This window comes from Acomys minous (assembly GCF_964271855.1).
Source record: "Acomys minous genome assembly, chromosome: 4".
NCBI classification, from domain to species: domain Eukaryota; kingdom Metazoa; phylum Chordata; class Mammalia; order Rodentia; family Muridae; genus Acomys; species Acomys minous.
Window position 1 is genome coordinate 120,682,898 of NC_140486.1, and position 26,638 is coordinate 120,709,535.

At 40.7% G+C, this 26,638-nt stretch overlaps 1 protein-coding gene across 11 annotated transcripts in view; it reads left to right on the top strand.

Moving 5' to 3' along the window:
* The window catches only part of PAM (peptidylglycine alpha-amidating monooxygenase), a 278,579-nt gene extending 264,051 nt beyond the window's left edge, over positions 1-14,528 (top strand). For 2 of the 11 annotated variants that reach the window (XM_084780124.1, XM_084780132.1), the window contains 4 exons: positions 4,190-4,243; positions 10,017-10,220; positions 13,011-13,064; positions 13,687-14,528. In XM_084780124.1, the coding sequence (XP_084636250.1) occupies positions 4,190-4,243; positions 10,017-10,220; positions 13,011-13,064; positions 13,687-13,865 (491 nt within the window). In that variant the 3' untranslated portion in view covers positions 13,866-14,528. The remainder of the gene's footprint in view (positions 1-4,189; positions 4,244-10,016; positions 10,221-13,010; positions 13,065-13,686) is intronic. The other 9 variants (XM_084780127.1, XM_084780133.1, XM_084780128.1 and 6 more) reach the window with 5 other exon arrangements.
* The last annotated feature ends 12,110 nt before the right edge of the window (positions 14,529-26,638 follow it).

Consider the following 26,638-nt stretch of genomic DNA (forward strand, 5'->3'; position numbering starts at 1 on the left):
GACACTCACAGGAAATTTCTGATGTGTGAAGTAACGTCTGTTATTTTAAAAGCCACTGTTAATTCCAGCTTGCTTACAGAAGGGAGAGACAGCTTTGGCAAAGCGGACGTTGACTTGTTGCCACAAGACATCACCCCGCATGGCTCTCCATAATGCTGTGCGTCAGGGGACAACAGCATCCTTCTCTGACACGTGCTCCCAAGCAGAGTCATTTTCTGCTTCTCACTTGGGCCTCAGCTTCCTCCCAAATACTGATTTTTCTGTATTTGTATTTAACTCAGAAGATTAAAAAAAAAAAAAAAGAAAAGAAAAAGAACAGATTTGCTCCGTCAGAATGTAGCCAGTTCGCGTACATGCAGTTAGGTTTTGGATTCGGGCGTGAGGAGGGAGACTCAAGCGGACACTGAGATTACTTTATGCTAGGTTTATGGAGGGGACTCAAGGGGACCTCAAGCTGGGTTACTGGGAAGTCAGGAGATTGTTAGAAAAGGTAGTAATGCCATGGACAGACAGATGGGAGGCACAGCATGGCGGGAACTCTCAAGAGAGTTCAGGCCCCAGCAGCAGAGAGAGAAAGAACGGCGGAGCCCCTGAAGATAGGAGTCAGAGCCCCTGTAGCAGCAGCGGGGTCTGCCCTTACAGATGCCGGATGATGGGTGAGGTTTCACAACATAAGCCCCTCAGCGGGCTCTCAGAATCCCAGGCAAGAAGCCGAGAAGAGGGTAGAGAGCAGGATAATATAGCCAACATTTCTTTAAATGTTAACTCACTTCACAAAGGAAAACTGGTCCCCCGGATGTGTGATAGCCAGGGACTCACAGTGTCTCCTAGATTGCTGCGGGTACTGTGGCCTGAGAAGAGGCTAGATGCCAGCATTGTATTCTTAAATGGATGTTAGAATTCTCTCCCTTCAACTTGGACATCATTAAAAGCATGCTGGCTTCCGGCTGTAAGCCACAGTGTTCCTTATCTGAAGTTCATTGACTGTTTACTTGGCCAAAAACATCAATATCCAGAAATGCTTTTTAAATATAGTGGGGTCTAAGCAACAGGAGACAGTGGTGATTAGTAAAGGAGTTAGGGATGACAAATTTCAAGTATCAAAACCTGCAGCAGATAGTAGAATTAGGTTACAATAAGGACATGAAAACATGATTAATAAAATTATGTTAATAACAGCATAAATTGAAGAAAACAAATCATTGGAAGAAAAGTAAAACCAAGAGTCTATAAACTTCAATCAGATATAATGTAGGTTTTTATATCTCCATTTGGCCAATGCTGTATTCAGTAACTTTTGAGTTTGGAATTAATCTTTGAGTGATTTTTACTATTCTGAGCTTTAAAAATTAGAATATGGTGAATATAGATTCAATTATTAGGTATCTTTGCACATATGTAACCAAAATACCCATAAGGAAAGTGTGTATTTTACCTCATGATTTCAGAGGGGTGGGTCCGTCTTCGGTTGTTTGCTCAGAAAATCATAGGAGCTGGAACATGTGGCACAAAGGAGCTTATGACCAGGAAGCAGAGAAAAGGGCTAGAGTGGTAGGCCCCACTGAAGCACAGCCCTATGTCCCCCAAGGCCCTGCCATCTATTTACCACAGTGCAGTAAAGCTGTCACATCAGTCCCATACAGGAAATGATCCACGGTTAAGTCAGATCTATGTATCCCTGGAAGTACCCACACAGACACACCCAAACATGCTTTCCAGCCTTTATAGGCACTTCTTAATCCAGCGAGGATTATGGAAGGGCCTCCCACCGGCCCATTCTGTCCCCCCCCGCCGCCCCTTTTACCTTTGCCCTGTAAAAGTTGCATTCAGCATTTACAGGGGTTTTTTTGTTGGTGGTGGTGGTGGTGGAGGATTTTTTTTTTGTTTTTGTTTGTTTGTTTGTTTTGTTTTTTGTTTTTTCAAGACACAGTCTCTCTGTGTTAGCCTTGGCTGTCCTGGACTCACTTTGTAGACCAGGCTGGCCTCGAACTCACAGCAATCCGCCTGCCTTTGCTCCAAGTGCTGGGATTAAAGGCATGCACCACCATGCCCGGCTAGAACTTACAGTTTCAACAAGGACCTTAAAAGCATGGCGGACCAAAATAAAACTAAAGATAGATAGATAGATAGATACTCCTCAAATGACTGACAAGTTAGGATTTAATATATATATATATATTACTCTTTTAACAATGAAAAAGACTATAGAAATATGGCCATTGTCTTTTTCTTTCAAATAGGATTTTTGTTGTTGTTGTTTTAGTAAGCCATTGTTTAATCCTCAACAAAAATGTATCTTTGTCACATGAAAACAACTTTCAAAGTACAGGTCACCTGTCCCTTCTCAAATTCTACAGGAGAAGTAGGAATGACGGCAATGTGTGTTTTAAAATTTCCTTCTAAGTGGTTTTGATACAACCTCTGATCCCTGACTAAAAAGCAGCACAATATAGTATAAACCTTCAAGATAAAAATCCTTCAGTGTATAAACCTTCAAGATAAAAATCCTTCAGTGTAGTCAAGACCAGAATAAATCAGGGGAATGGGACCACTGGTCTACCTTTGCGGTCTAGTGTTTAGTCAGATTCCTAGAAGACTGCTGCCCTACCTGGCCTCTCTGTTGCTGTGTTAAACACTGACCAAACTGATCTCGCTACAGTGGCTGTGAGACTCCCATGTTCCTTAAGTCACCAAGGGAAGACAAAACAAGACCCTGGAAGTAGGAACCAAATCAGAGACCATGGAAGGATGCTGTTTACTGGCTGGTTCTCCATGCCTTATTCAACCAGTCTTATTACACAACCCAGAGCCACCTGCCCCAGTGGGGGCACTGCCCACAGTGGACTCAGACCCCCCCCCATAAACCTTTAATCAAAAAAATGCCTACTATGTGCCCAAGCCTAAGCTGATGGAGCAATTCCCCAACAGAGGTTCAGTCTGTTTCCATCAATGTGACAGATACTACTAACAAGAACAGCTTATGCCCCAGCGTGGCAGAGTTCTAGAATCAGGTGCCTTCCCAGAGAATCATCATTCCACACATCTCTGAAATTAATAAAGCGAAAAGTTCTTTAATTAGATCATGTTCTGGATAATGCACAAAAGAGAACCATCTTGTAACAGAGAATTGTACCCATTTATATATAGATCCTAGGCTGATCTATTCCATATACACTGTCATCCTTAAACCTCTTTTAGATCCAGGCCCCGGCTAAGACTTTGAACAATTTAAACAGAGACAGGACACTGCACATCTGGCTGCTTGGGTTAGTGGGAGATTTACACAGCAATATACTGTCAGAATTGTGTCTTAAGAATTGTTTCCGATAGTTGTTGCCTAGGATCATCAGGTACATCTGTACTATTTCTGATAAGAGTCCAGGGGCCTTAATAGTAGAGCAGGACTTAAAAGAGGTTGTGAGCCTGCACGGCTCCTATGAACTGTTCACCAGTGAACAGTCTTCTGTGCTGTGAGATGGTGTCCTCAGGAGAACAGCATAAGCAAAGGCCAGCTGAAACCACTGGGCTGTGACTGTGACCTATAAACTGGGAACCGTGACCACTCCGTGGGTGGAAGGACAGGTCTATTGGGGACAAAATGGCCAGGCTATCTCTGGGGCTGGGGAAGCACAGACAGAAACAAAATGGTGAGAAAGCAAGTGGATTTTGTTTGACAGTCAGCAGGGTGAGGGCCTTTAGCTGATACAGACTGTTCAGATTAACTGGGCATTAGATGGTCTTGCCCTAGATAGTTGACCTTTGAGCAGATTAAGGAAGTTCCTGGTAAACAGAGATTCCTGGGGAATGCTGAATTTAAGCTTCTGTTTACTCAGTAACAATCCTTCTGTTTAGGACACAGTCACCACCACTGCCATCAAGGGGGAGGGGAGGTTGCAAACAGAATTTTGTCCTTAGCACTGCCATTTGGCCCTTAGAAACAGAACTTCCTGGTATTTAAGTAACAATGTAATATTATGAATTCCCAAAGGAAAACTGTATTCTAAATATAAAGTTATTAAAATACGATGTCAACTTAGCCAAGGAGGTTTTCACAGAGGGTTCATGAACTGGACCCTCTGATTAGACTCAGGAAATACACGTAACAGAATACAATGGATAGCAAGGTTAAGTTGTTTGATGTTCCTTTAGAGGTTCCTGACTCTTCTCTCTCCTTATTGTGCTCTTACAGAGATGGAGCATCGATCAGTTAAAAAGGCTGGCATTGAGGTCCAGGAAATCAAAGGTTGGTCGGAGCCCCCTCTTAACTGTGAAACCAAAAGCTATTTTGTTGGATTATTTTTGGCTCTTGATTGCAGCTTAAAAATTATCAGGCTAAAAATATATAATGTGGTAAATTATCCATGCCTCCTGGCTTTGCACTCAGCCCTTAAGCCTGCATGTTGCTGCTGCTCTGTGTGATACAGGAAGTGCTCATAAGGACATCCAATCACTGATTCTCAGAGATGGAATAGGGATGAGGACCTAAGAAATCTGTAATTAGTGAGCCAGAGATGTGCAGAAAGGAAAAATGTTTCGCTAGTCATACCAGGAATTATTGTTGACCTTATGCAAGGTAGAGAAAAGACTTTTTAGTATGCTAGAAAAGCATGCATGAACCTCACATAAACGAGTGAAAAACTTTGGTGAGTAAATTTCATCTTGATGTGAAACACCAGCGTGTCCACCAGCTCCTGTCACAGTACCTCTCAGCCAGCAAGACTGACTGAGGATTTCCTTGTGAAAAGCAATGTAGTAGGTCTAAGAAATGAAACTACACCTGATGTCGAGGAAGTTACTGCCCTGCCCAGTTAAAAGCATGAGAAATAAAAGACACACATCTACATGTTCCAAAACACAGGTATCTGAATCATTCACATACTGTAAAATGACCTTAGCTACCTGTAATCAATTATTCTTCTCAGTCAAAATCTCTGCGAAATTACTCTTCCCTCTCCAAGAACCAACGTGAATTTGCACTTTCTCTACAGTGTGTAGGCTTGTGACTGGTCTTGTTAGGGACCCACCACGCTTAAGGCAAAGCAATTCCATCCTTCAGATTTAACCCCAGCCGAAAGATGTTCAGCCTTAACTCCAAGCATCTATGTTTTCCTGCTTATGAAAGTGATTGAAATCAGGGAATGAGCTAGTGGCAAGAGGAAGTTATGTATAAATAAGTGCAGGCTTATCAGAGGCAGTGCACACAGGAGAGGAAAGAAATAGAAAGGGGGGGGCACCCTGCACCTGGGCCAGGGAATTCAGGTAGAGGGCAGGGTGTGGCAGCCATGTCCTGGGGCAGGTAGGGACCCAGGGATGCCTGAACTCAAATGTAGATTGGAAAGATGTGTAAAGAAGCCAGAACCCAAAGGAAGGTTATGTAGGCAGAAATATAGTAGGTGCAGCATTGAAAAGGCTGAGGTAACATTGTCTTGCAATTGTTTGCCATTTGTAGAGACTCTATGTAGGTACTGAGTGATGTTCATATTGCTCAAATACATGAATAAGTCTTAAATCATTGCTATTATATTGTATTATTATCAATAGTATTGTTGATATTATGTTCATCCCCAAACAAGGGTGATGTAAAAGATATTACTGTTAATAACAGCTATTGTTGGAACACTAAAAATGAACACTACAAAAACTACCAAATTTAATCATTATGTTAACCATGTGACATTTTACATCTGAGGAAATAAGGATGATTATTACTGAGGAGACAGTAAATGTTAAAGTCGGGTTTTAAGTACAAGTTTGTTCAATGTTGAACCCTGTGTTCTTAACGAGGGCAGATCAATCCTGTCAGTACATCAATCCATTCACTATAAATTCTTCCAAGAAATGCAGGTTAGGCATGATTTGCAGTTTGTGTTGAAATCTCTAGGATGTAAACTATTTCAATCTATTTCTGTTTAAATATGTTCCACCAAAAATCCCTATGGTATATACTAGTTAGCACATTGAGAACAAATAGCCTGGTTATCCTGACCTCATCTTGGGGACTTGACAAGGAGAAAACAATGAGTCCATTTAGATGGAAATCCTCCCAGTCTTGTGACAGAATCCAACAGTCAAAATAATAAGTTTTATTGAAATGCCTGCTCTGAAAGTCCAGTAAAATTTATTTATTTATTTATTTTGTGTGTGTGTGTGAATACAGTGCTCTGCCTGCTTATACCCCTGCAGACCAGAAGAGGGCATCAGATCACATTACAGAGGATTGTGAGCCACAATGTGGTTGCTGGGAATTGAACTCAGGTCCTTCAGAAGAGAAGTCAGTGCTCTTAACCACTGAGCCATCTCTCAGCCCTGAAAGTCCAGTTTTAATAGTCAGAAGTACCTCAACTCAAATGGAGATCCTCTCTTCCTTGAACACAAATGCCCCTCTCATCCTGTTATAAGATTATATTCTTAGTACAAAAGAAATATAGATGCTATCTATCATCATCAGAAGCCAAAGAAGGTTCATACTTGACAGCGTAGGTGTGTGTTGATTTTATAACTCTAAATAGGAGTTACTTTGGGTGATGCTCGCCTCCCCATGAGCGGTCATATATGTGACCAGTTATAACAACTTCCAGAACCAGCATTTTAAGGGAGTTTCAGAAATGAGAGAACTGGAGATGGCAAAAAGCTTATAGAAAGGATTTAAAATTTCAAATAGTCACCAGGAGTAAAATGGATCAAAGCATAGCTCGCACCATCACCTGTCCTGGCTAAAGGTGACCATGGTGATCAGGCTCCAACAGTAGAAAGGAAGCAGCCAGTGTAATGGGCCTTTCCGGCCTTACTGGGGGAAGCCTCCATAAGGAGCCAATGGGAGAGAGGGAGTGGCTCATTTATGCTGTATATAACCCTCATGTTTTCCTAAGTTACATGCTAATGTGATTGCTGAAACCTTTACCCTTCAGATGTGTCTGTTATTAGGTAGGTGACAATGTCTGTACTCCTATATTAAGATTGCACCTCCATTCTTGTTTATTATCCCAATCGCTTTTATTAAAAGAGGAAGTCTGCACGGAGTGGGGAGGATTTCAGATCTCTACACCCACACACAGACATACACAAACACACACACATGTACAAAGTGCATTAACACACATGCAAACATACATACACAGAGATGCACGTGTGACATTGGTTATAGACTGAAAGAACCGGTTTAATCTTCACAGAAAGTAGAGGAGGCACAGCGATGAACTTGCCACGTTGCACACCACTTTAGACACTCTTGGCCCCCGCAGTTCTGGTATTTTGGATGTATTCTACTGAAAATGCTCGAACATTATAATATTTGGAACAAACCGAAATATGTTTAAGATTTTAAAAGTGCTATATTTTTTCAAAGAAGGTAGTTTTAAAAGGCCTTTATCGCAAAGACAAAAAATCATCCAATCAATAAAATAATAGCAAGGTGCAAATACTATGTGGTTACCCTCACAAAGAAGTATAGCTAACTCCCCTTTTAAGAAGGAAAAAATACTTCTTACCTCTCAGATCTTAAAACCTTGTTTATCTCTGGATATCTAGAGATGCTTTGGCAGGTGCTGATTTAGGAAGACTGTGAGACACTTTTGTTCTAGGCAGGCTGCATGTGGCATCTTCTGTGCTAGGAGAGCAGCATGTTCTTTTCCCGTTTATCTCTAGAAACTCAGGTGTAGACTAATTTTTTAAACTATCAACCTCTTCACCAGGGATGCTTGAAAATATGGGAATATTTAATAAAGGAATTTGCGATAAAGAGTGAAATGGTACAATTTGGATTATTTATTATTATTTGAATGCAATTCCTAGGCTCTTTTGTAGTGCTGTGTTGGACTTTTCACTTTACCTATTTTGTGCCTTCAGAACAGCGATGTTGCTTTTCATTCTGCGACCGGGACATTTTTAAACTACCATCTTTAGAAAATAGCGCCTCTTAAATCTTAAACATATTTCATCAGTTTATTCCAAATGTTACAATGTTCAAGTATTTTTAGTAAATTTCATCCAAAATACCAGAACTGTGGAAGCCAAGAATAGCTAAAGTGGTGTGTATCTTGGCAAGTTCCCTGCCATGTCTCATCTACTTTCCATGAATGTAAAGCTGATTCTTTCAGTCTCTAACAAATGTTCTCTCCATTTAGTGTATCTCAGACCTGCCTCTGCCACATCAATGAAACAAGATATAAATTGGCATAAGCAAAATCAGGCAGTGAGAAATAGAAAATACTAGGTAATGATTCTGCTAGTGTATACTGCTTTCAAATGGAAGGAGGCCTTTCTTCTAAAGGCAACACTTTCATTCTTGAATTCCAAGGTACAAATTTGTCTTATGATATTTAACCCCATGATTCCATTTTTCCTAAGTATAGTTTTCTGTTTAAATATGTAACAAGTTTAAATGTAGAATAATTTGTATTATTTTCTGTGGTAACGAAGAAAGTGACAGACAGAACAGTGGTCAAGTCTGTGAACCAATCCTTTTTCTTTCCCTGTTTTTTAAATTTCAAGAGCCAGGCAAGTGAACATGAGAAAGAGTAGTCTCCCCGTTTATTTTTGTTTCTTGAGACAGGGTTTCTCTGTGTAGCCCTTGGCTGTCCTAGACTCACTTTGTAGACCAGGCTGGCCTCGAACTCACAGCAATCCGCCTGTCTCTGCCTCCTGAGTGCTGGGATTAAAGGCGTGCACCACCACGCCCAGTTTAATCTCCCTTTTTGTAAAGTACTGAGAGCATGAAGACTTTAAGGCTGTCAGGAAAAGGGTAACAACCAGCTCACAAACTGTGTCTATGGGTTAAAGAAGAGCAACACCTAGCATAGTGCAAGTGCTCAGTGAACATAACTGAGGTTGTGAAAAAGATAGCTCAGAACACCGATGGAGAAAGTGTCAAAAACTCCTCCATGTGTTTATAGCATAAATTGTATATGAAGTGTCCTGAGTAGTTTCAGAAACATGTGTCCAGCAAGCTGTTAAACCATCTACATGTACAACACATTAACCAGTTATCCCAATTGTGTTAAACCATCTCTTCTAACCAATTTGTCAAGGGCTAGGGTTCTCTGCTCCATGCTGTCTATATTATATTGAAAGGAAGAATGATAGAATAAGGAATCAAGATTCGGGAAGTCTTGTGAGTCTTTTCAGCAGATGGGACTGTAACATTTCTCCTGGCTAAATTCTAAACTGTTGCATGTAGGGGGTTTTTATACTCAGATACCCACGTGCTTCTTGGGGATGGCTCCAAGTCCAGACTCATTTCAACTCAATAATTATTAAAGCCCCTGCAGTAACCTCCATAGCTTCACTGGATCTGTTTCTCAATGGCACTTTAGGCCTGATACTGACCCAGCTCCTGTTAGTGTCTCAGAAAGTTGATGTTATTTTCATCACGAGTAAAGTGATATATAGTATGCTTATATTTTGCTGAGAACTATATAAAAGAACACAAAGAGACAGATGATTTTTCTATTTGTCATTCTAGAAGTAATGTTGATAACTATATAGAGAGTACTAAAATTTTCATAGAACACAAAAGTGATTTATAAACTAAAGATTATAGAGAACCAAATACCTATTAAGCACATCCCTTGTGACCCCCATTTAAATTGAAGCTTCCTGAAGTCAATGGCATCACACATTTACGAACTGAGATTTGGTAATGTGAAGATAACTAACTTGCCCAAAGTTATTCTGCTAGTACGTCTGAGCTCCAGTACGATTGATTCCATGTGTGCACCATGCAATGTGTGAGTTTAACCTTGGAAAAATGCGAAAGGATATATATATCTTACACACTTACTACCTCAAGGGGGAATTAAAAGTAGATCAAAGAACACCAGTGGGAAGGTGAAAACTATATAGCAGTCACCACAGCTGCTGTTGAGTTTGTGGATGCCAACATTACACCACCTGACCCCACATACACTGGTCTTAACACACTCTTGGCGAACCACTGTTGATTTGCCTGGGTAGGGGTGGGTGAGAGGGTTTGAAATCCTTGAACCAGTTGCATACTGTGAACTCTTCTCTCCCTGAAGAAGCCGAGGCAGTTGTTGAACCCAAAATGGAGAACAAACCCACCTCCTCAGAATTGCAGAAGATTCGAGAGAAACAGAAACTGATCACAGAGCCAGGCTCGGGAGTGCCCGTGGCTATCATTACAACCCTTCTGGTTATTCCTGTGGTTGTCCTGCTGGCCATTGCCATGTTTATACGGTGGAAAAAATCAAGGGCCTTTGGAGGCAAGTAAAACGAGCCCCTGGAATTTGGAACCTGCCTTTGAAAAAAGCATGTCTGGCCTAGTTATCGTTAGGAAGTTCGTCATGTTGTCTGTTGGGTTTGGTTTGACTTAGTTTGGTTTGCATTCTCTCTACCCTTTTATGGTGTTATTGTCTGTCTCTCAAAAGGTGATTATAATTAATTAATAGTGAATATAAAATAGATCTGGAGCCTCTGAAATTTAAGAAGTTTGGCTGTACTAGAACTCCTCCCATTGCCTTAAGCCCAAATAATATCAATGTAGAAAACGGTGAGGCTGTGGATCCACTGTAAATCATCTTGCAGATCAGGTAGAAGGATACCCCTGCTGTTGGGGATGGGCCAGCACTCACAGTACTTGGGTCAGGTATATTGAGGTTGGGTTCTCTCCCCATCTGATTGGCTCTACCTTCTAGCTGCATGACATTGGGCAAGTTATTTAATATCTCTAAGACAGTTTTCTTTTAATGGATAAAATGATATTAAAATGAGAGTGTATAGAAATTAAGTGGAGTAATGGTCGTTAAGCATTTACCAAGTATCTGGCACCTACTGTGTATTGAATACCCTTAGCGGGCACAAAGAATAATCTTGGTAATAGAGAAATAAAGAGATGACCATCTCAAGACTCTGCTTTATTCAGAGTCCTCTGCTCCTAACAAACCACTTGGATTTTGAATATTCTTAACGTTGGCCTTTAGCCTTTCCTAACTGAAGAAGGCAGGGTCCAGTACCAAAGTCAGTATTTTTAAAAATAATTGTCATAGTATGAGACCCTTTCAAGATATTCAAGTAATTAATTGATGGCATCCTTATCCAGGTCTTAAGGCAAGTATCTATTGTTATATCTGGGGCAGAACCTGGAGCATTGTGGGAGGCAACATTTGGTCAGAAACCAAAATCGGGTCTTGTTTGAGGTCAAGGTAACAACAGCAGGGATTCAGATACTCATGGAAAAAGCCTTGACCCATAAAAAGACACAAACAGAGAATGGAAGATTCAATTTTTGGGGGGGAAGATTCAATTTAATAAGCTGTGGAAATAATGTTTCTTAGATTTTCCTTAACTTTTTATTTACTTCAAATAAATCTTTGAAAAAACTATAGTTAAATCTACCCACAAACACACACACCACCACCACCACCACCACCAACAACAACAACAACAACAAAATGGTCCAGAATTATCATAAGTACAAAGAAAAACAGCCAGGTAGTTAGTCAGACATAAACTGTAAGAGAAGAAGCTGTTATATGTGGTGTTTAATGGATGTACCTAGGACAAATAGCTGTTACTTGTACTAGTGATTCAATGAGATAATTGATTAAAAAAAAAAAGATAAGTATATGAAACTTACAAAATGGATGACACAAAAAAAGATGACATAAATCTGTAATAAAAGATGGTCATGTAGTGACAACTACAAGAGATGCTAGGAGTACATAAGGCCTTGGGCATATGACAGGATCCAAAGCAGGAGAGGAGTGGCTTCAAGAGTCAGGAAGGTTCATTTTCCTGTTTGCTATTAGGGACATGTGGCCTGGAACCGTAGCATAAGGCTGTGTGGGAAGGCAGCAGCACAGGTCAAGCAATAAGAAATTGTTGCTGATCCTTCCATTTTTGATTTAAGAAAAGTGTAATTTCATGCAGATATGCTACATTTAGCTGAAATGGTAGATTAGCCTGCCACCTATTTTTAAATATTTTTTTTTCCTCAGTGGATTTTATCTAAAGTTTTTAAAAAAAAACTCTCCTAAAGGATTTTCACTGACTCCACGTACCCTGATTGTGTACTCCATTGCTGCTCCACATAGACACCAAAGTAGGCACGGGGCACACAAGGTGGGCCAAGGGATACTCCTCAGCTTTGTGGAACTGTGTCCAAGTTTTGGCTCTCTAACAGTTCTTCTTTCTCTGTCTTATTTTCTACCTGTCCTGCCATCTGCCTTTTGGCTCTCTTCCTCAGGCCACCATGCACCCTCATGTTTCTCTGAGGATAGCCTGTGAAGGGGTGATGAGACCAAGAGAAAACAGGAAGAGGGGACAACAGGAGCCCTTTGGGGGGTTCTGCCTCCTCGTAAAAGGAGAAATGGATTTAGAGATGGGAGCCCCAGGGGAAGGACTGAACTAACCCTGAGTGCATGGAAGCTGTTCAGGGTTTCATGTCATTTGCCTTGAGTTAGGCTTCTGATGGTGAGGGGTACGCAGATCCAAAGCAAGGCTGGCCATTACTGCTAACAGAAAGAGTAAAGCATAACACAAGTATCCCTAAGTTGTTGTAATAAAAGCTTCCGGTGTTTTACAATATTTTGCTAACTTAATTTTATACCAATACAAAATAATAATAATAATAATAACAATAATAATAATAATGATAATAATAAATGTTGAACATTGCTCAGCACGTTTTTACCACTTCATATAACACCCCCTCCTACGTGTCACAGATATGGAGAGAATGATCTCTTATTTCTCAGAGAAAAAAAAAAAACCTGAGGCTCAAGGAATGATTATGTCAAAACTCTAGTCTATAAGAGACACAGGCAAGAGCCTACCACTTAATATACGTCTCAATCTCCACAGTTTTCAGCCTCCTTTATATTTCTCACTAGCATGTAACCTTTTTAAATTTGCATGTAAATAAAACATTTTAGTGAGTTCCTGATTTTATGTTGAGCCCTTGGATGGAGAAGGGTGGCTGGGACACATTTAAAAATGTGCCATCTTTTTTTTTTTTTCCCTGTCTTTTTTGGTTTTTGTTTTGTTCAAAGCAGATCATGAACACAAACTCGAGTCAAGTTCTGCACGAGTACTGGGAAGATTCAGAGGTATGCCCATGACCTTCCAGAATCGTCATGTTTGGTTCAAAGTCAGCACTGTTTCCTGGGCTGACTCTGAATACCTACCCTACCTAGTAGGTAGTGTAGCATCCTGCAGCGTCAATGCAGAGGGAAGACCTTGACCCTGGCTGCGCGGCAGGCACATATCCCAGTCTTGTTTCTTTTTTCCAATTTGCCACTCTGTATTGTCTCATTCGTTTCCCCTGCCTCCCATCTGTTTGCATTTGTCTTTTGTAAACTTGCTGTCACTGGTACTGCTGCCTGTCAGTGCTTGTCTTAGGGGAGATGACCTTTTTCATAAAGGCATTAAAATGAAAAACAGCTGAGGGGTTGCCAATTCAGAAGAGCTGTAGAAAAACAGACTGAAAAATGAATCTGAAATATCCCTGCAGAAACATATTCCTGGGGAATTGAGGGTTTTATTATTTACTTTGATAAAGTCTGTTGAGTATTTTCCATTTGATTCTGTAAGGCAAAAAAAAATTTTTAAATATCACTCTTTCAGGTTTTCTGTTCCCAACCTCTGTCTTTGTTTAATGTTCGAAATTTACAAGGAAACAAACTTGTTTGTGCAAATTTTAACAATACAATGTCATCTGGTCTTTTTCAGGGAAGGGAAGCGGAGGCTTAAACCTAGGAAATTTCTTTGCAACCCATAAAGGCTACAGCAGAAAAGGGTTTGACCGCCTAAGCACAGAGGGGAGTGACCAAGAGAAAGATGAAGATGACGGAAGTGAATCCGAGGAGGAGTACTCGGCCCCACTGCCCACACCTGCCCCTTCCTCCTGAACTCTAGGCTTCTGTGTAGGTTGAGTGAGGTTTACCAAGAATGCCAGATTCCTTTTCCTGTAGCACGTGTAAAGCTCTGTGCATTTGATTGTAAACTGTACTAGTCTATGTGGGACTGTACACACCTTTTTTTCCCCCTTCTTTGGTTAAGTTGGCTTCTGTTCCTAGGTGAGGGGTTTCCTAACAGTTCACTACAGTGCCATTGTCTTTATATGAACATAGAGTAGAGAAACTGCCCTCGTCCTCTTCCATCCTAGCACTCCAGCCCCGTGATGGAAGGTTTGCTCATTCACATCTGAAGCCTTGTGGTGGATGTAAATAGCCCCATTCTCTGCTTGAACACAGTATTTTCCCAATCCACGCCCATTGCCAGTGTCTTTCTTTGGTGCCTTTCCTATTCAGCATTCTCAGCCTGTGGCAGTAAAGAAAAACTTTGTGCTACATGACGAAAAGCTGCTAAATCTCCTTCTATTTTTTTAAGATCACTAGCATTATATTGCAACGAGAGAAATTTTAAAAAGTCGCTATTTAAATTCTTTTTTTAGTTTCTCTTCAGTTGGTGTGTTCGGGGATGTCTTATTTTTAGATGGCTACACTGTTAGAACACTATTTTTCAGGATCTGAATGTAATTTGTGTAATAAAGTGTTTTCAGAGCATTAGCAGTCAGAGTGTACTTTGTGATTTTTTTTTTGAATTCTTAAAACATTTTATACACCTCTTTTAATAATTACACAGATCAGAGAGTGGAACTAGCTCATTCTTTTCGCCCAAAAGAAATGCTTTGGGTAAAATTTAGAAGATAATTTTATGTGACCAAGATACTTAAGAAACTATGCTGAGTATTCTTCCACGAATAGAACCAGGTTCCCTTTGAAAACTCATAATTTTTTAACATGTAGCATATCAAAGAGTAAAATTAGTTAATAGGGAAGGAACTTATATCTCAGATGTCAAACACAAATGGGTTGGACAGCATTAACTCATCTTTGAAAAGTGCTTGTCCCCACTGGGGTCAGGGCCCCTTGCAATACAGAGAAGTCCCCACACTGACTACAGAATAGTTTTTGAGAATGTTTTTATGATCCATCAATGTAAAATAGTAAAAACCTGAAAGCTTTCCTTTAGGGGGGAGGACAGGGTTTCTCTGTGTAGCCTTGGCTGTTCTAGACTCACTTTGTAGACCAGGCTGGCCTTGAACTCACAGCGATCCACCTGCCTCTGCCTCCTGAGTGCTAGGATTAAAGGCGTGTACCACCACACCTGGCAAGTTTCCCATTTTTTAAATGATTTGACTCTAAAAAGTTTCTATTAAAATTCCTGCTTGTTTCAGCCATCTTGTTAGTTGAAATATTAAGGAGCAGTACTTGCTGAAAGATGTTGTTTTAATTTGTATTGAATTGCGTTCTTTTCTTCCTAACTGGATATGATTGGAAGTGCTTGTCACTTCCATATTTTGAGCTCATCCTCAAGGAAAAGCTTCACATTTTTTATTTCCTGTGTTTTCCCTTCTCAAATGAAAACATCCATTGTCTCCTTCTGGTCATTCCTTTATGATCTTTGGTGACAACTACAAAAACAGTATTTGGATGTGTGTGAGCATGTTCCAACTCTGTCGTATAGCTTTCTATTTCAATGTCAGAATTCTTCCAATACTCAAGATGTATGAGAAATAGACTGGCTTGGATGCAGTCCGAGGTTTCTTATGATGAGCAGGCTAGTCAAACTTACACCAACACTACCTATTGTGGTACAAGATTTTATCATCAGCTCCATTTGCTATACTTAGAAAATATGTATATCAGATCATACCTGAGCAGTTTTATGATGGATTAATTGGTACAAAAAAATGGTAACATAGTAAGGGGGCAAGAAAAAGGAAGTATGCTTATTAAAATAGTATAACTGATACACGCTTGTGACACCTGCTCATGGACAACAAATTTGACTCCATATTTTCTAGTGGCTCATTAAATAATACTTGATTACTTACTAATTCATGATTTCATCAAGCATTTAGTAGTCTTAATATTAAGATCCAAGCAGTTGGCTCATCGGTGTCCTCAGACATCTAATGCCATGGAGGGTGATGCAGAGTAGACAAGTACACTTTGCAGATCTGTTTTTCTGCGTGTCTCTTAACATAAACATGTAGCATTAGAAGAACAAAATTTATGAAAACAATATTTTCTCAGACATAACCATGCACCATGTTGCCACAAGTGGTCTACTTCCCTGGCTTAAGGTAGAAACTAGAAACAAATGACCTGCCCTTGACTTCAGGCTGTCTTGCCACTGATTATTTATTGTTCTTAGCTGAACTTTATTTACTGAGTCAACTAGAGATTGCCCTCCCTGGGACACACCCTAAAGGAATGGCTCCCAGCCCTCAGTTGACAGGAATTTAAGAGTTTTGTCACTCCTCAGACACCCTTCTTTACTGCAGTTGGCCTTCAGTGGAATATAGCTGGAGGTGATGTCCTTAACTGTTCTGTAGATGAGTCTAGTGTAAAGCCAGAGCTTAAGTCATTGACTTTGAGAATGGCCATTTCTATGCAGCAGGTTGCTATAGTTTTGCTAAATTACAGTTTATAGATGATTTGAAAGGAAAGAGATTCTGAAGTGTATTTTTTTTTCTTTGACAGTTTCATACATGTAGATAATACATTCTGGTCACACACTCTGGGAACCTTAATTATTCAGTGTGTGATATTGCATATTAAAATGATATAATTGACTACTTAAAAAGCATAGATAAACAGCTGTGCTTTTGTTTTTATTGTAATTAAATTGGTCAGATAATATTATTTGGTGAGGCTAATGGCTTTGTTGTTCACTGAGTTGGGCCTAAATTAGTATATGCATAAAAATCTTTTGTTCTTAGCTTTCTTCCTGTCTTTATTAAATAAGTATATCCTTTCAAATTTCCCATGCACCCAAATTTTCTATAAATCAAATATTTAAGACGACAATGAAAGTCTTAGCACTTATTTGACAGTCACCTAAATTGTAAGTCAATGTTGATGCAGCCTATAGCAATACTTAAACATCAGGGTGGCTAAGAGCAGGAATGCTGTTTTCAAGAGAATAATCCTGGATCAATCCCACAGTTTTGGATTCAATACTTGGGTTGTGATCCAGAGAGTTGCATTCCTAAGAAACAGCCTAGGTCATATGGATTCACCTGTTCCATGGCCCATGTCTAAAAGATGCATGTACAGAGAATAGCCAAGCTTGAGTGGAAATAGAATATAGTGTTATAAATGGGTAATGGGAAAAATAGGATATAATAGATTAAGTGGGGTAGGTGATGGGAGTGCAGGGTAGATGAAGGAATATAGGCAGGAATAACTAACACTAAGGCCTTTCAAAAAGGAAAAAAAAACTATGGAAAGTACCATTGTACAAGCCTCCTCAAATATATACATACAAAAGGAGTTTAAATGGAGTTACCCTATAATCGAGAACAACATCCCAAATAGACACTATATATATCAAATAACATCCCCTCCCCTGCAGTACTAGGAATGAGTCCTTTTGTTTGTCAATGGAATTCTATAGAGGACACCCCACTAATAACAGGCTATTGTCAATGCTATTGGTTATCCTCCGGAATTTGGTGGTAAGACCCTATTGCTGAAGACAACACTTACTTGAGTTATAGAACATACAAAAATCTAGCATCATCCATACTTAACTAGTGCTCACGGTGCTCTCCACCCCTGGAGGAGAAAAGTAATCATGAGTTTCACCCAGTATGAACTTTGTGAGCCACAGTAATCACCTGTCAGCACTGTTACAATAGAGGCATGGATGTTACGGTAGTGCCCACCTACTTTTGGGGCTGGGGGTAAGAAATGCTACAAAATGGAACTCATATGGTGTTAGATTGGGATTGATGGAAGTGACGTGAAAGCAGATTGTCTTTTATTGGAACTATGAAAGGCAGCTGCCTCTCCATAGGAAATGGGAGCAGAGACTATAAAGAGGTACAAGGGAGCTGTGGGCTTTATAGGGCAGAAAAGGGAACTTTGAGGGTAGTAAATCTCATATATAGCCCTGTTCCTCAACAGTCTCAGAGTTGTAAATGCCAATGGAGATGTATGTTAACTTTCTTATCAAGAGGTTCTAGTACCTAGCTGCTGGAAGTTGTTATCAGTTTGTCAACTTCCTTGTCAAGAGTTTTACAGCTCTGAGACCTTTGAAGGTCATTAGGCCTTTCATAGTCTGAGGACAGGTGAAACTATGGGAGAAGCTTTAATCCATGGTGTTTAGATATTTCTATTGCTTTGTCCCTGTTGAAACTTGTTTGGTATCCAAGTATATGGCCAATTTTGGACAAAATTCCATGAGTTGCTGACTGCATTTGAGTGAAATGTCTTTCACTCATTTTTAAATATCTGCTAGGTCCATTTGTTATATCATGGCTTTTAGTTTCAGAATTCCTGTTTAGTTTTTTTTTTCGTTATGGCCTTTCTATTGTCAATAGTTAGTTGAGAATTCAAGTCATTCACCATCACTGTATGAGGATCAGTATGTGATTTTAGCCATAGTCCTGTTTCTTTCATGAAATTGTCTCTTGATGTCTTTAATCCCAACACTCAGGGAGGCAGAGGAAGGCAGATAGATCACTGTGAGTTCTAGGCCAGCATGACCTTCCAATCAAGTTCAGGATAGCCAAGGCTACACAGAGAAAAACCCTGTCTTGAAAAGGGATTTTTTTTTTTAATTGCAATATTCTCTTTTTCCTCTCTAGGTAGATTTCTCCTCTGATAAGTATGTAACATCCTTCTCTATTTCTTCTGATAAGTTTTGTGTTGAAGTCTATTTTATCAAATATTAAAATGTCACATCGGCTTGCTTATTGGGTCCATTTGCTTGGAATATTTTTTTCTATCCTTTTACCCTGGGATATCTATCCTTGATGTTAAGGTGTATTTCTTGGATGCAGCAAAAAAGAAGCCTTTTAGTCTAATTTGTAGTCTATGTCCTTTTCTTGGGGAGTTGAGACCACTGATGAGAGTTATCAATTAGCAGTGCTAGTTGACTTCCCTTATTTTGTTGTGGTGATATGGGTATTCCCTCCTCCTTCTTTTGATTGAATGGCCTGATATATTTATTCCTTGTATTTTCTTGGATGACTATCATCTTTAATTTGAAGCCCTTCTGAAGAGCTGCTTAAATTTGGTTTCTAACAAGGAATGTCATTCTTTATTGTGATTGAAAGTGTTGTTGGGTATAATAGTCTGTGCTGGCATCTGTGGTCTCTTAAGAGTTTATAGAACATCTCTCTAGATACCTCTGGTCAGATGTTACTTGAATACATCTGCTTTTATATGTTACTTGGTCTTTTTCTCTCTTGAATCTTTTATTATTCTTTCTTTATCCTATACATGTAGCATTTTGACTATCATGTGCCTGGGAGAATTTCATTTCTGGTCCTCTTTATTTGGTGTTCTGTGTGTTTCTTGAACCTTCATAGGCCCCTCCTTCTTTTGATTGGGGAAATTTTTTCCTATGATTTGGTTGTAAATAATTTCTAAGTCTGTGACCTGTGTTTCTTCTCCTTATTCTATTCCCATTATTTATAGATTTTTAAAATAATGTCCCAGATTTCATGTATTTTTTAGATTTAATATTTTTCTTTGACTGTAGTGATTATTCTATCTTGTCTTCATTTCCTGAGATTCTGCCTTCCATCTCTTATATTAGGTTGGTGAGGCATGCCTGTGAAATGCTTGTGAGACTTCTTAAACCCTACATTTCCCTTTCCCCCTCAGTTTCAATATTCCTTATTCTATTTCTATATGCATGTCTTGAACTGTTCTTTTTTTTTTCATTCTACTCTCTGTGTTTTGATTTCTTTAAAGAATTTATTCATTTCCTCTTTAAGGAACACTAACATATTCATAACATCTATTTTGAAGACCTTGTCTTATACTTCAGCTACATTGCATTGTGCAAGGCTAACTATAGTAGGGTTGTTGGCTTTAGTCCTGGTTGTTAGTTGTGTTTTGCACTGGTGTCTACTCAACTGGGCTTGAGACTGTTGTATGTCTAGGTGCTGATGTCTAGTCTTGTCTTTGTTGGGTGGGTATTCTGTTCCTTGGTTTCTATTGTCCACTCTGTTTCGTAGGAGAGTGTGGTGGATGTGGGATGTCTTATAGGGCGTGCTTCATAGACCCTACTAGATTTTGCCATTGGGGCTTCCAAATACAATATGTTTCTTGTCATTGGTAACTGGTATTTTTTTGATGGAGATTGGCTAGAAGTGCGGCAGAGTGGCCATATTCCTGAGAGGATCCACAGGAGGGCCGAAAGCAAGGTGTGTCAGCATGATCTGCTTAGTCTTCTGGGCTGGGAACAAAAAAGGGGGGGAAAGAGGCCACAGCAGGTAGTCTACTACAGAGCTCAGGATGTGACTGAGTGGTTGGATTTGGGGGAGAGGAGGGAGAGTGAAGGTCTGAAATGCCTGCCTTCCTCCCTGGACTGGGATTATGTTCTGCCCTCCCCCCCCACACAATCTTCATTGTGAAAGGGAAACAACATAGAGTTCTTAGTAAACACATTGTTAGGTTGGGCAGAAACAAAAACAGATATGTGTGGAAAAAAGGGCTATTGGGGTAGAAAAGAGCATTTTTTCTCAGAAAAAGAATGGGCCCAGAGATAACCAGGCATAAATAATAGCCACTGAAACCCAGCAAAGCCTATGCAGCAGCTACTCACGGGCAGCAGCTTATCCGAAATCCATGATAAACTTCAAAGTGTTAGTGATCTTTGTTTCTAGGCCAATGTTTGAGGCTCGTGCCTGCGAACTCTTGAGTCCTCCCCAGAGGCCAGTAAATGTATCACATAAAAACTGTTTCCAAATTAAAACAAAACATTCAAACTACAATATCAGAAGAAAATAGGGCACACACACACACACACACACACACACACACACACACACACACACACTACTTTGAAGGTCTGAAGTTTAACCTCCTTAGTCTAACATAAAAAGGGATAAAGGGAATTTGTGAGTGCTCGGAAGAACCTGAGAGTCTTAGAGATGTTGTCAATTTGATCGAGCTCAGCTCCATGGTAACTTGAGCCCATGCTCCACCAGCTACACAATGTAGACCACTTTTCTTTAAAAATAGACTTTAGTTGGGTTAATATGGATGTAGGAGGAGATGGTCCCTGTGATCTGGGTAGACAGGCCAAAATTAGCAAAACAGAGTAGGGAACAGAGTCTGCACACACGTAGGGTTAGAGTAGCTGTTATCAGCGTGAGGGCTCACTCAGATGGATGCCGAGGGAGAAGAAACTTGAGCATCATTTAATTTTAGTTCAACATAGTACTGGGCCTGTTTCTACTATCTCAAGGCTGCAGAAGAGACAAGAGAAAGATGGGAAGCACAGGAATCTGTATAATATTAATTTGTATATAATATAATCTGTATAATATAATAATGTACAATATAACAAAAGAAACAGGTTTGTTTATCAAGTGGAGAGTAACTTCCCAAAGAATCTATCTAAGTAGCATTACCAGCCCAGTTCCCCGGTGAGAGAAGGGTGCCAGCCGCAGGACAGTCACCCTTTTGTATCTTGTCTCACCCTGGCACAGAGGCTGGACACTAGCTGTAATTTTTTTTGTCCTTTTACAGTAGTTGTTTTTCATGTAGACATCTCTATGATAACATAAACAGACAACAATAACCTATGGTGAAAATAGCCATCCTTAAGGGCACAATGCCTTTACTCAACCTTTCTGTTCTTTTTCCTGTCACAGAGTCACCTTACCCAGGACAGTGATTAGGAGGACATTTGAGGACATAGATGCTGGACTCTGAAGTGAGAAAACCAAATCCCATTTCCAGAGTGAGCTCCTCAATGGGTTTAAGCAATACAAGAAAGATAGTGTGCCTATGTAACCTTTGCATGCTGGCCGCTCTGCCCCTGCCACCACTGCTTTTACCCTAGCAGCTCTCACTTGACCCCGTAACAAATAAGATCTTATTAGGGAGCATACCTGGAATAATTTAAAACCAGCATCAACCTCATGGACCAGAACTGTCTTATTCTGGGTAGTCCCAGATTTCAACTGGATCTTTTGTGTCGAAGAAAAGGAGATCTAAGTGGCTACAGTTGGTCCCTGCAGCATAGGGAGGCAGAGTGGAAGAGAAGGTTTTTGTTTTTTTGGGTTTGTTTGTTTGGTTGGTTTTGGTTTTTTGAGATAGGGTTTCTCCATGTAGCCCTGGCTGTCCTGGACTCACTTCTTAGACCAGGCTGGCCTTTAACTCATAGAGATCTGCCTTCTTCTGCCTCCCAGGTGCTGGGATTAAAGGTATGTGCCACCACGCCTGGCTTGGAAAAGTTTTATAGGGAGAGGTTCATCATCCAGATCATTACCGAGAGAGTCCAGCCAATTGGGTTTTGAGGTTTGAGCTGGTAAAACCTGATGTGCAGAAATGAAGGAATAAAGGGAAGGACAAGAATGGAGAAAAAAGGAAACCTTAAGGCAGCAAACTTCAGGCCATTTGCCATTCCCTCTTAGGAAGTCTGAGTGCCATTGTCTGGGTCCAGATCTCATCCCTGGTGCACTAATCATGCCTCAGTGAGCTTTGTTTTCAGGCAAACCTAACATGTATAGGAGTAGAGATCTTAGGCCCCATTTTGTAAAAGGTAAGTATGAGGCTCATTTCTGGTAATAAATCCTCACAACCAGAAAGTGAGCAGGAATGAGAGACCAGGGGGGACAGACCATGTGTCCCCAATTCCAATAACCTGGAAGGCACAGCCAATGACAGAACACTGGAAGAACCCCTGGAGTTTGGAGTTTAGCACCCTAACAGGAAAAGCCAAAGAAAGAAAGAAAGCCAAAGAGCCCCCAGTGTATGCATAAGGTTATTGTATAATTTAAATGTTGACTTCTGCATGCGTATCATTCTCTCTCTCTCTCTCTCTCTCTCTCTCTCTCTCTCTCTCTCTCTCTCTCTCTCTCTCTCTCTCTCTCTCTCCATACCTGATTGCAAGCCTTGCTCTGAGAATCTCCTGTCTCAATCTTGTATAAACTCTAATTGTCCAATCACTGAGAGCAGGAGTAAGAATAGGGCTGGACCTCCTGCCAGCTAGGGGAGGAGGAGTTAGAAGAGGAAGTAGAGGATACAGTCGCAAGCAGAGGTGCAGGAGAGATGAAGATTCAGCTGGAGCAAAGAAAGAACCAAAAAGCAAGTAAGTTGGGGGTTTTAGCAAAGATAGAGTCAGGATAACATGGAGGATTAAGAACAGACAAACTGCCTTATAAACAAATATAAAGAGCCTCAATTATTTGTGTGATAGCTGGTTTAAGAAAGAAACTAAGAGAAAGAAACACAGGCATATAAAAATAACCTTTAGAGTGCAAAGTTCGATTGAAACTATATCAGTCTAGGACACGATTAGGCTGAATATGGACCTAATTTTGCTGTGTGGATGTTGGATGTGCAGTGTGAATATGAAAGGCCTCTGCTCTAGGGGTCAGAGGGCATATTGGAGGTCTGTTTTAGCCTGCAAAATGAGCTCGGAGGGCTCTTTAAGGAACCCAGCATGGAGACCTGGTGGCACTCAGAGGAAGGACAGCAGGTTACCAAGAAGAGACTTGATACCCTATGAGCATATACAGGGGGAGGTAATCCCCCTCAGTCACAGTCATAGGGGAGGGGAATAAGGGGAAAATGGGAGGGAGGGAAGAATGGGAGGATACAAGGGATGGGATAACCATTGAGATGTAACAAGAATAAATTAATAAAGGAGAAAAAAAATGAAAAAAAAAATAAAGGAACCCAGCATGAGGAAGAGGTGGGGGTATGTGGGTGGGAGGTATAAGAAAGGAGGAAGGAAGGGGGGTTGGGGGGAGGGAGGGAGGGAGGGGAGGAGAGAGAGAGGCAGGTGTCGCTCAAAGGAAAGCTAAAGCCAAACCCTTCATGGGTTTGGCACCAAATGTTAAATCTCCACAGATAGAGGTGACATGAAAAGAAAGGAGTAATCAACCTCAATAGAAGCAAGTTGCCCTTTATTAGTGAAATGAAGGGTACCTATCTCCCTATGGGAGTGGAAACTGTGTGAAGAGGTACAAAGGTTTGAGGGTTTTATAGGACAAAAAACAAACAAACAAACAAAAAAACCACAGAACTTTGCTGGTGGTAAGATCAATTGCAGCTCTGCCCCACCCCTTGCAGCCCAGGTCTGAGTTGTAAATCCCAGTGGAGGTTGATACAATGACTTTCTCTTCAGGAGCTTACCAGCTCTTTGCTGCCTGCAGATGCTATCAGTTTGCAAACTTTCCTCTCTGGAGTTTCTCAGCTCCCTGAGGCTTTTAGGTCATTAACCCATTACTTCATACTGTCAGTGAGGCCAAGAACCTAAGGCTCCATAGGCCATGGCCCTGGGGAAAACTTATAATATCATTCTGCTAAATGGAAATAGCAATGATACAAGTCCTAAAGTCATAATTGCTATTTACAGTACATCACAGTAAATGCGGTTTTTATTTCTGAGAGGATAAGATGAGAACTGTACCCAAGCTTTACTAATACATGGTTTGGGCTGAGCCCAGAATATTTCTATCTAAATATCCCTAGGCTTAGGTATGGAAGCTTCTAGCCTCTATACAATCTAATCTTCTGCAAGCCCAAACTTTAAAGGTTTCATCTTCCAACCTTCATCTACTAACCTAGGCCTAGAATGTTTTCACCTTTTAAGGCGTATTGCTGGCTGGGCACGGTGGCACATGCCTTTAATCCCAGCACTAAGGAGGCCGAGGCTGGCGGATCGCTGTGGGTTCGAGGCCAGCCTGGTCTACAAAGTGAGTCCTGGACATCCAAGGCTACACAGAGAAACCTTGTCTCAAGAAAAATAAATAAATAAATAAATAAATAAATAAATAAATAAATACTTATTGCTGAATAAACTCACCCTTTGCAGTTCTTTCTGAACTCTGGCTGGTTGGTTCAGTTCATCTTCTGGCTCAAAACTCCTCAAGTTGACTGATTCAAATTGGCTTCTCTGATTCTCACTGAATTGCTCTACTTGGAAAAACTGCTTCTGGATTGCATAGAACTGCCTGCGCTGAACTGAACAGAACTGCGCCGAACTGTACTGTGCTGACTGCATGACTGCTAGTGTATTCCTGCACTGTACTCCCCTCCTTGTTGGCTCTGCTCCTTAACAATTAGGTTTTATTATGAATTCATTAAACAAAAGTATCTTCCTTACAACTCGGCTACTCTAAGCAAGTAGGAAAGGAGGTTAAAAGGAACAAGAACAAATCTTCTGGGTCTCAGTTCCGCGGGATGAGCCCCTAGGCATCTCCAGGCCTGTATGCAGATGCTCTTCCCTATCCAAGCAATCCGCCCTTTGTTGTCTGAGAACCTGCTGTCCTCTCTCATCTCTCCATCTCTTTCTCCAGTCAGTCCCCTACTCCTGGCCTCCTCTCTGGTTCCCTCCTCCCATAGATGGTCACTTTGCAATACAATAGCCTGGACCCCCTATGGTTCCTCTCAGTCCACCACAATGTTTATCTCAGTGGGATATCCATGGTGTCTCACAAAAGCCAACCAAGACTGCTTTCACCAGGGACCAAGTCACAATCCTTCTAGGGGTAAAGCCCGCCAAAACTGTTTTGGCCTTGGGCCAAGTCATATTCCTTCCACACCTCTTCAGACTCCCTCTGTGCTCTCTGTGCTGCTCTTAAGTAGCTTCTCTTTCCTGTCTGTCATCATGAGACTTGGGGCATATCCTCTTTCTGACTCATTCTGTCAAAATTTTCTCTGATTCATCACTTTGTCCCTCAATTAGACATCATTATTTTGGACTAAAGGTGTGTTTGTATTCCAGACAGAGGGATTAAAGGTGTATCCTAGGGGCATGTCTACATTCCAGCCGATCACACAGTCCTAGGTCTTTGGGATATGATCCCTTACCGGAGGAGCCATGTCGCTGCATTAAAATTCCACTACACATTACTCAACCATCATCAGAGAAGCTGCCTTTTTGCAATAGATTGCACTTGATATAGAAATCCACAACTTAACTCCTCAACATGTATAGAATAAGAGACTCCAGAATGCTTAGACCTAAACTGTTTATCACTCAGGGCTCAAAGACATATGCAGAAAAAAAATGTCAGGAAAATTGAAAGAGCCATGAGCTGTGGGTAACTTCAGGGAAGCAGTGTTTTCCAGACACCACAGGACAGATTCACATATGAACTCACAGTGACTGTGACACAACATGCACAAGATGAGTTTAAGCCAAAGCCAAAAAAAAAAAAAAAAAGAAAAGAAAAAAGAAAAAAGCCAAGCATGGAGGGGAAATACACATGATGTCGCACCTGCAGCCAAGAAACTGTTGTCTTTTATTACTGCTAGGAAAGGAAAGAATCAGTTTTCTTCAATGGAGTACACTTGGTATACAGACCATACTCTAAGGCATGCCCCACCTCTAGCAGTCAGCCAACACAAGCTGGATTGTAGGGGCTTTGGGGAGGGGGGCAGCGATAAAGTTTGGATAGGAGGTTGGGGGGGATCTAGAAGGAATTTGCGGAGAGAAATGGATATAATCAAAACATATTGTGTGAAATTCACAAAAATACTACTTGAAAAATGTGAACATGTGATGTCCTCAGCAGGATTTTTAATATTTTTGGGGTCAAAGATAGATGGCATAATGTCACAGCATACTTCCTGATCCTCTGGCACTTACTTCAGTCCCTTGTTCTGCTATGCTTCCTGAGACACAGGTGTAG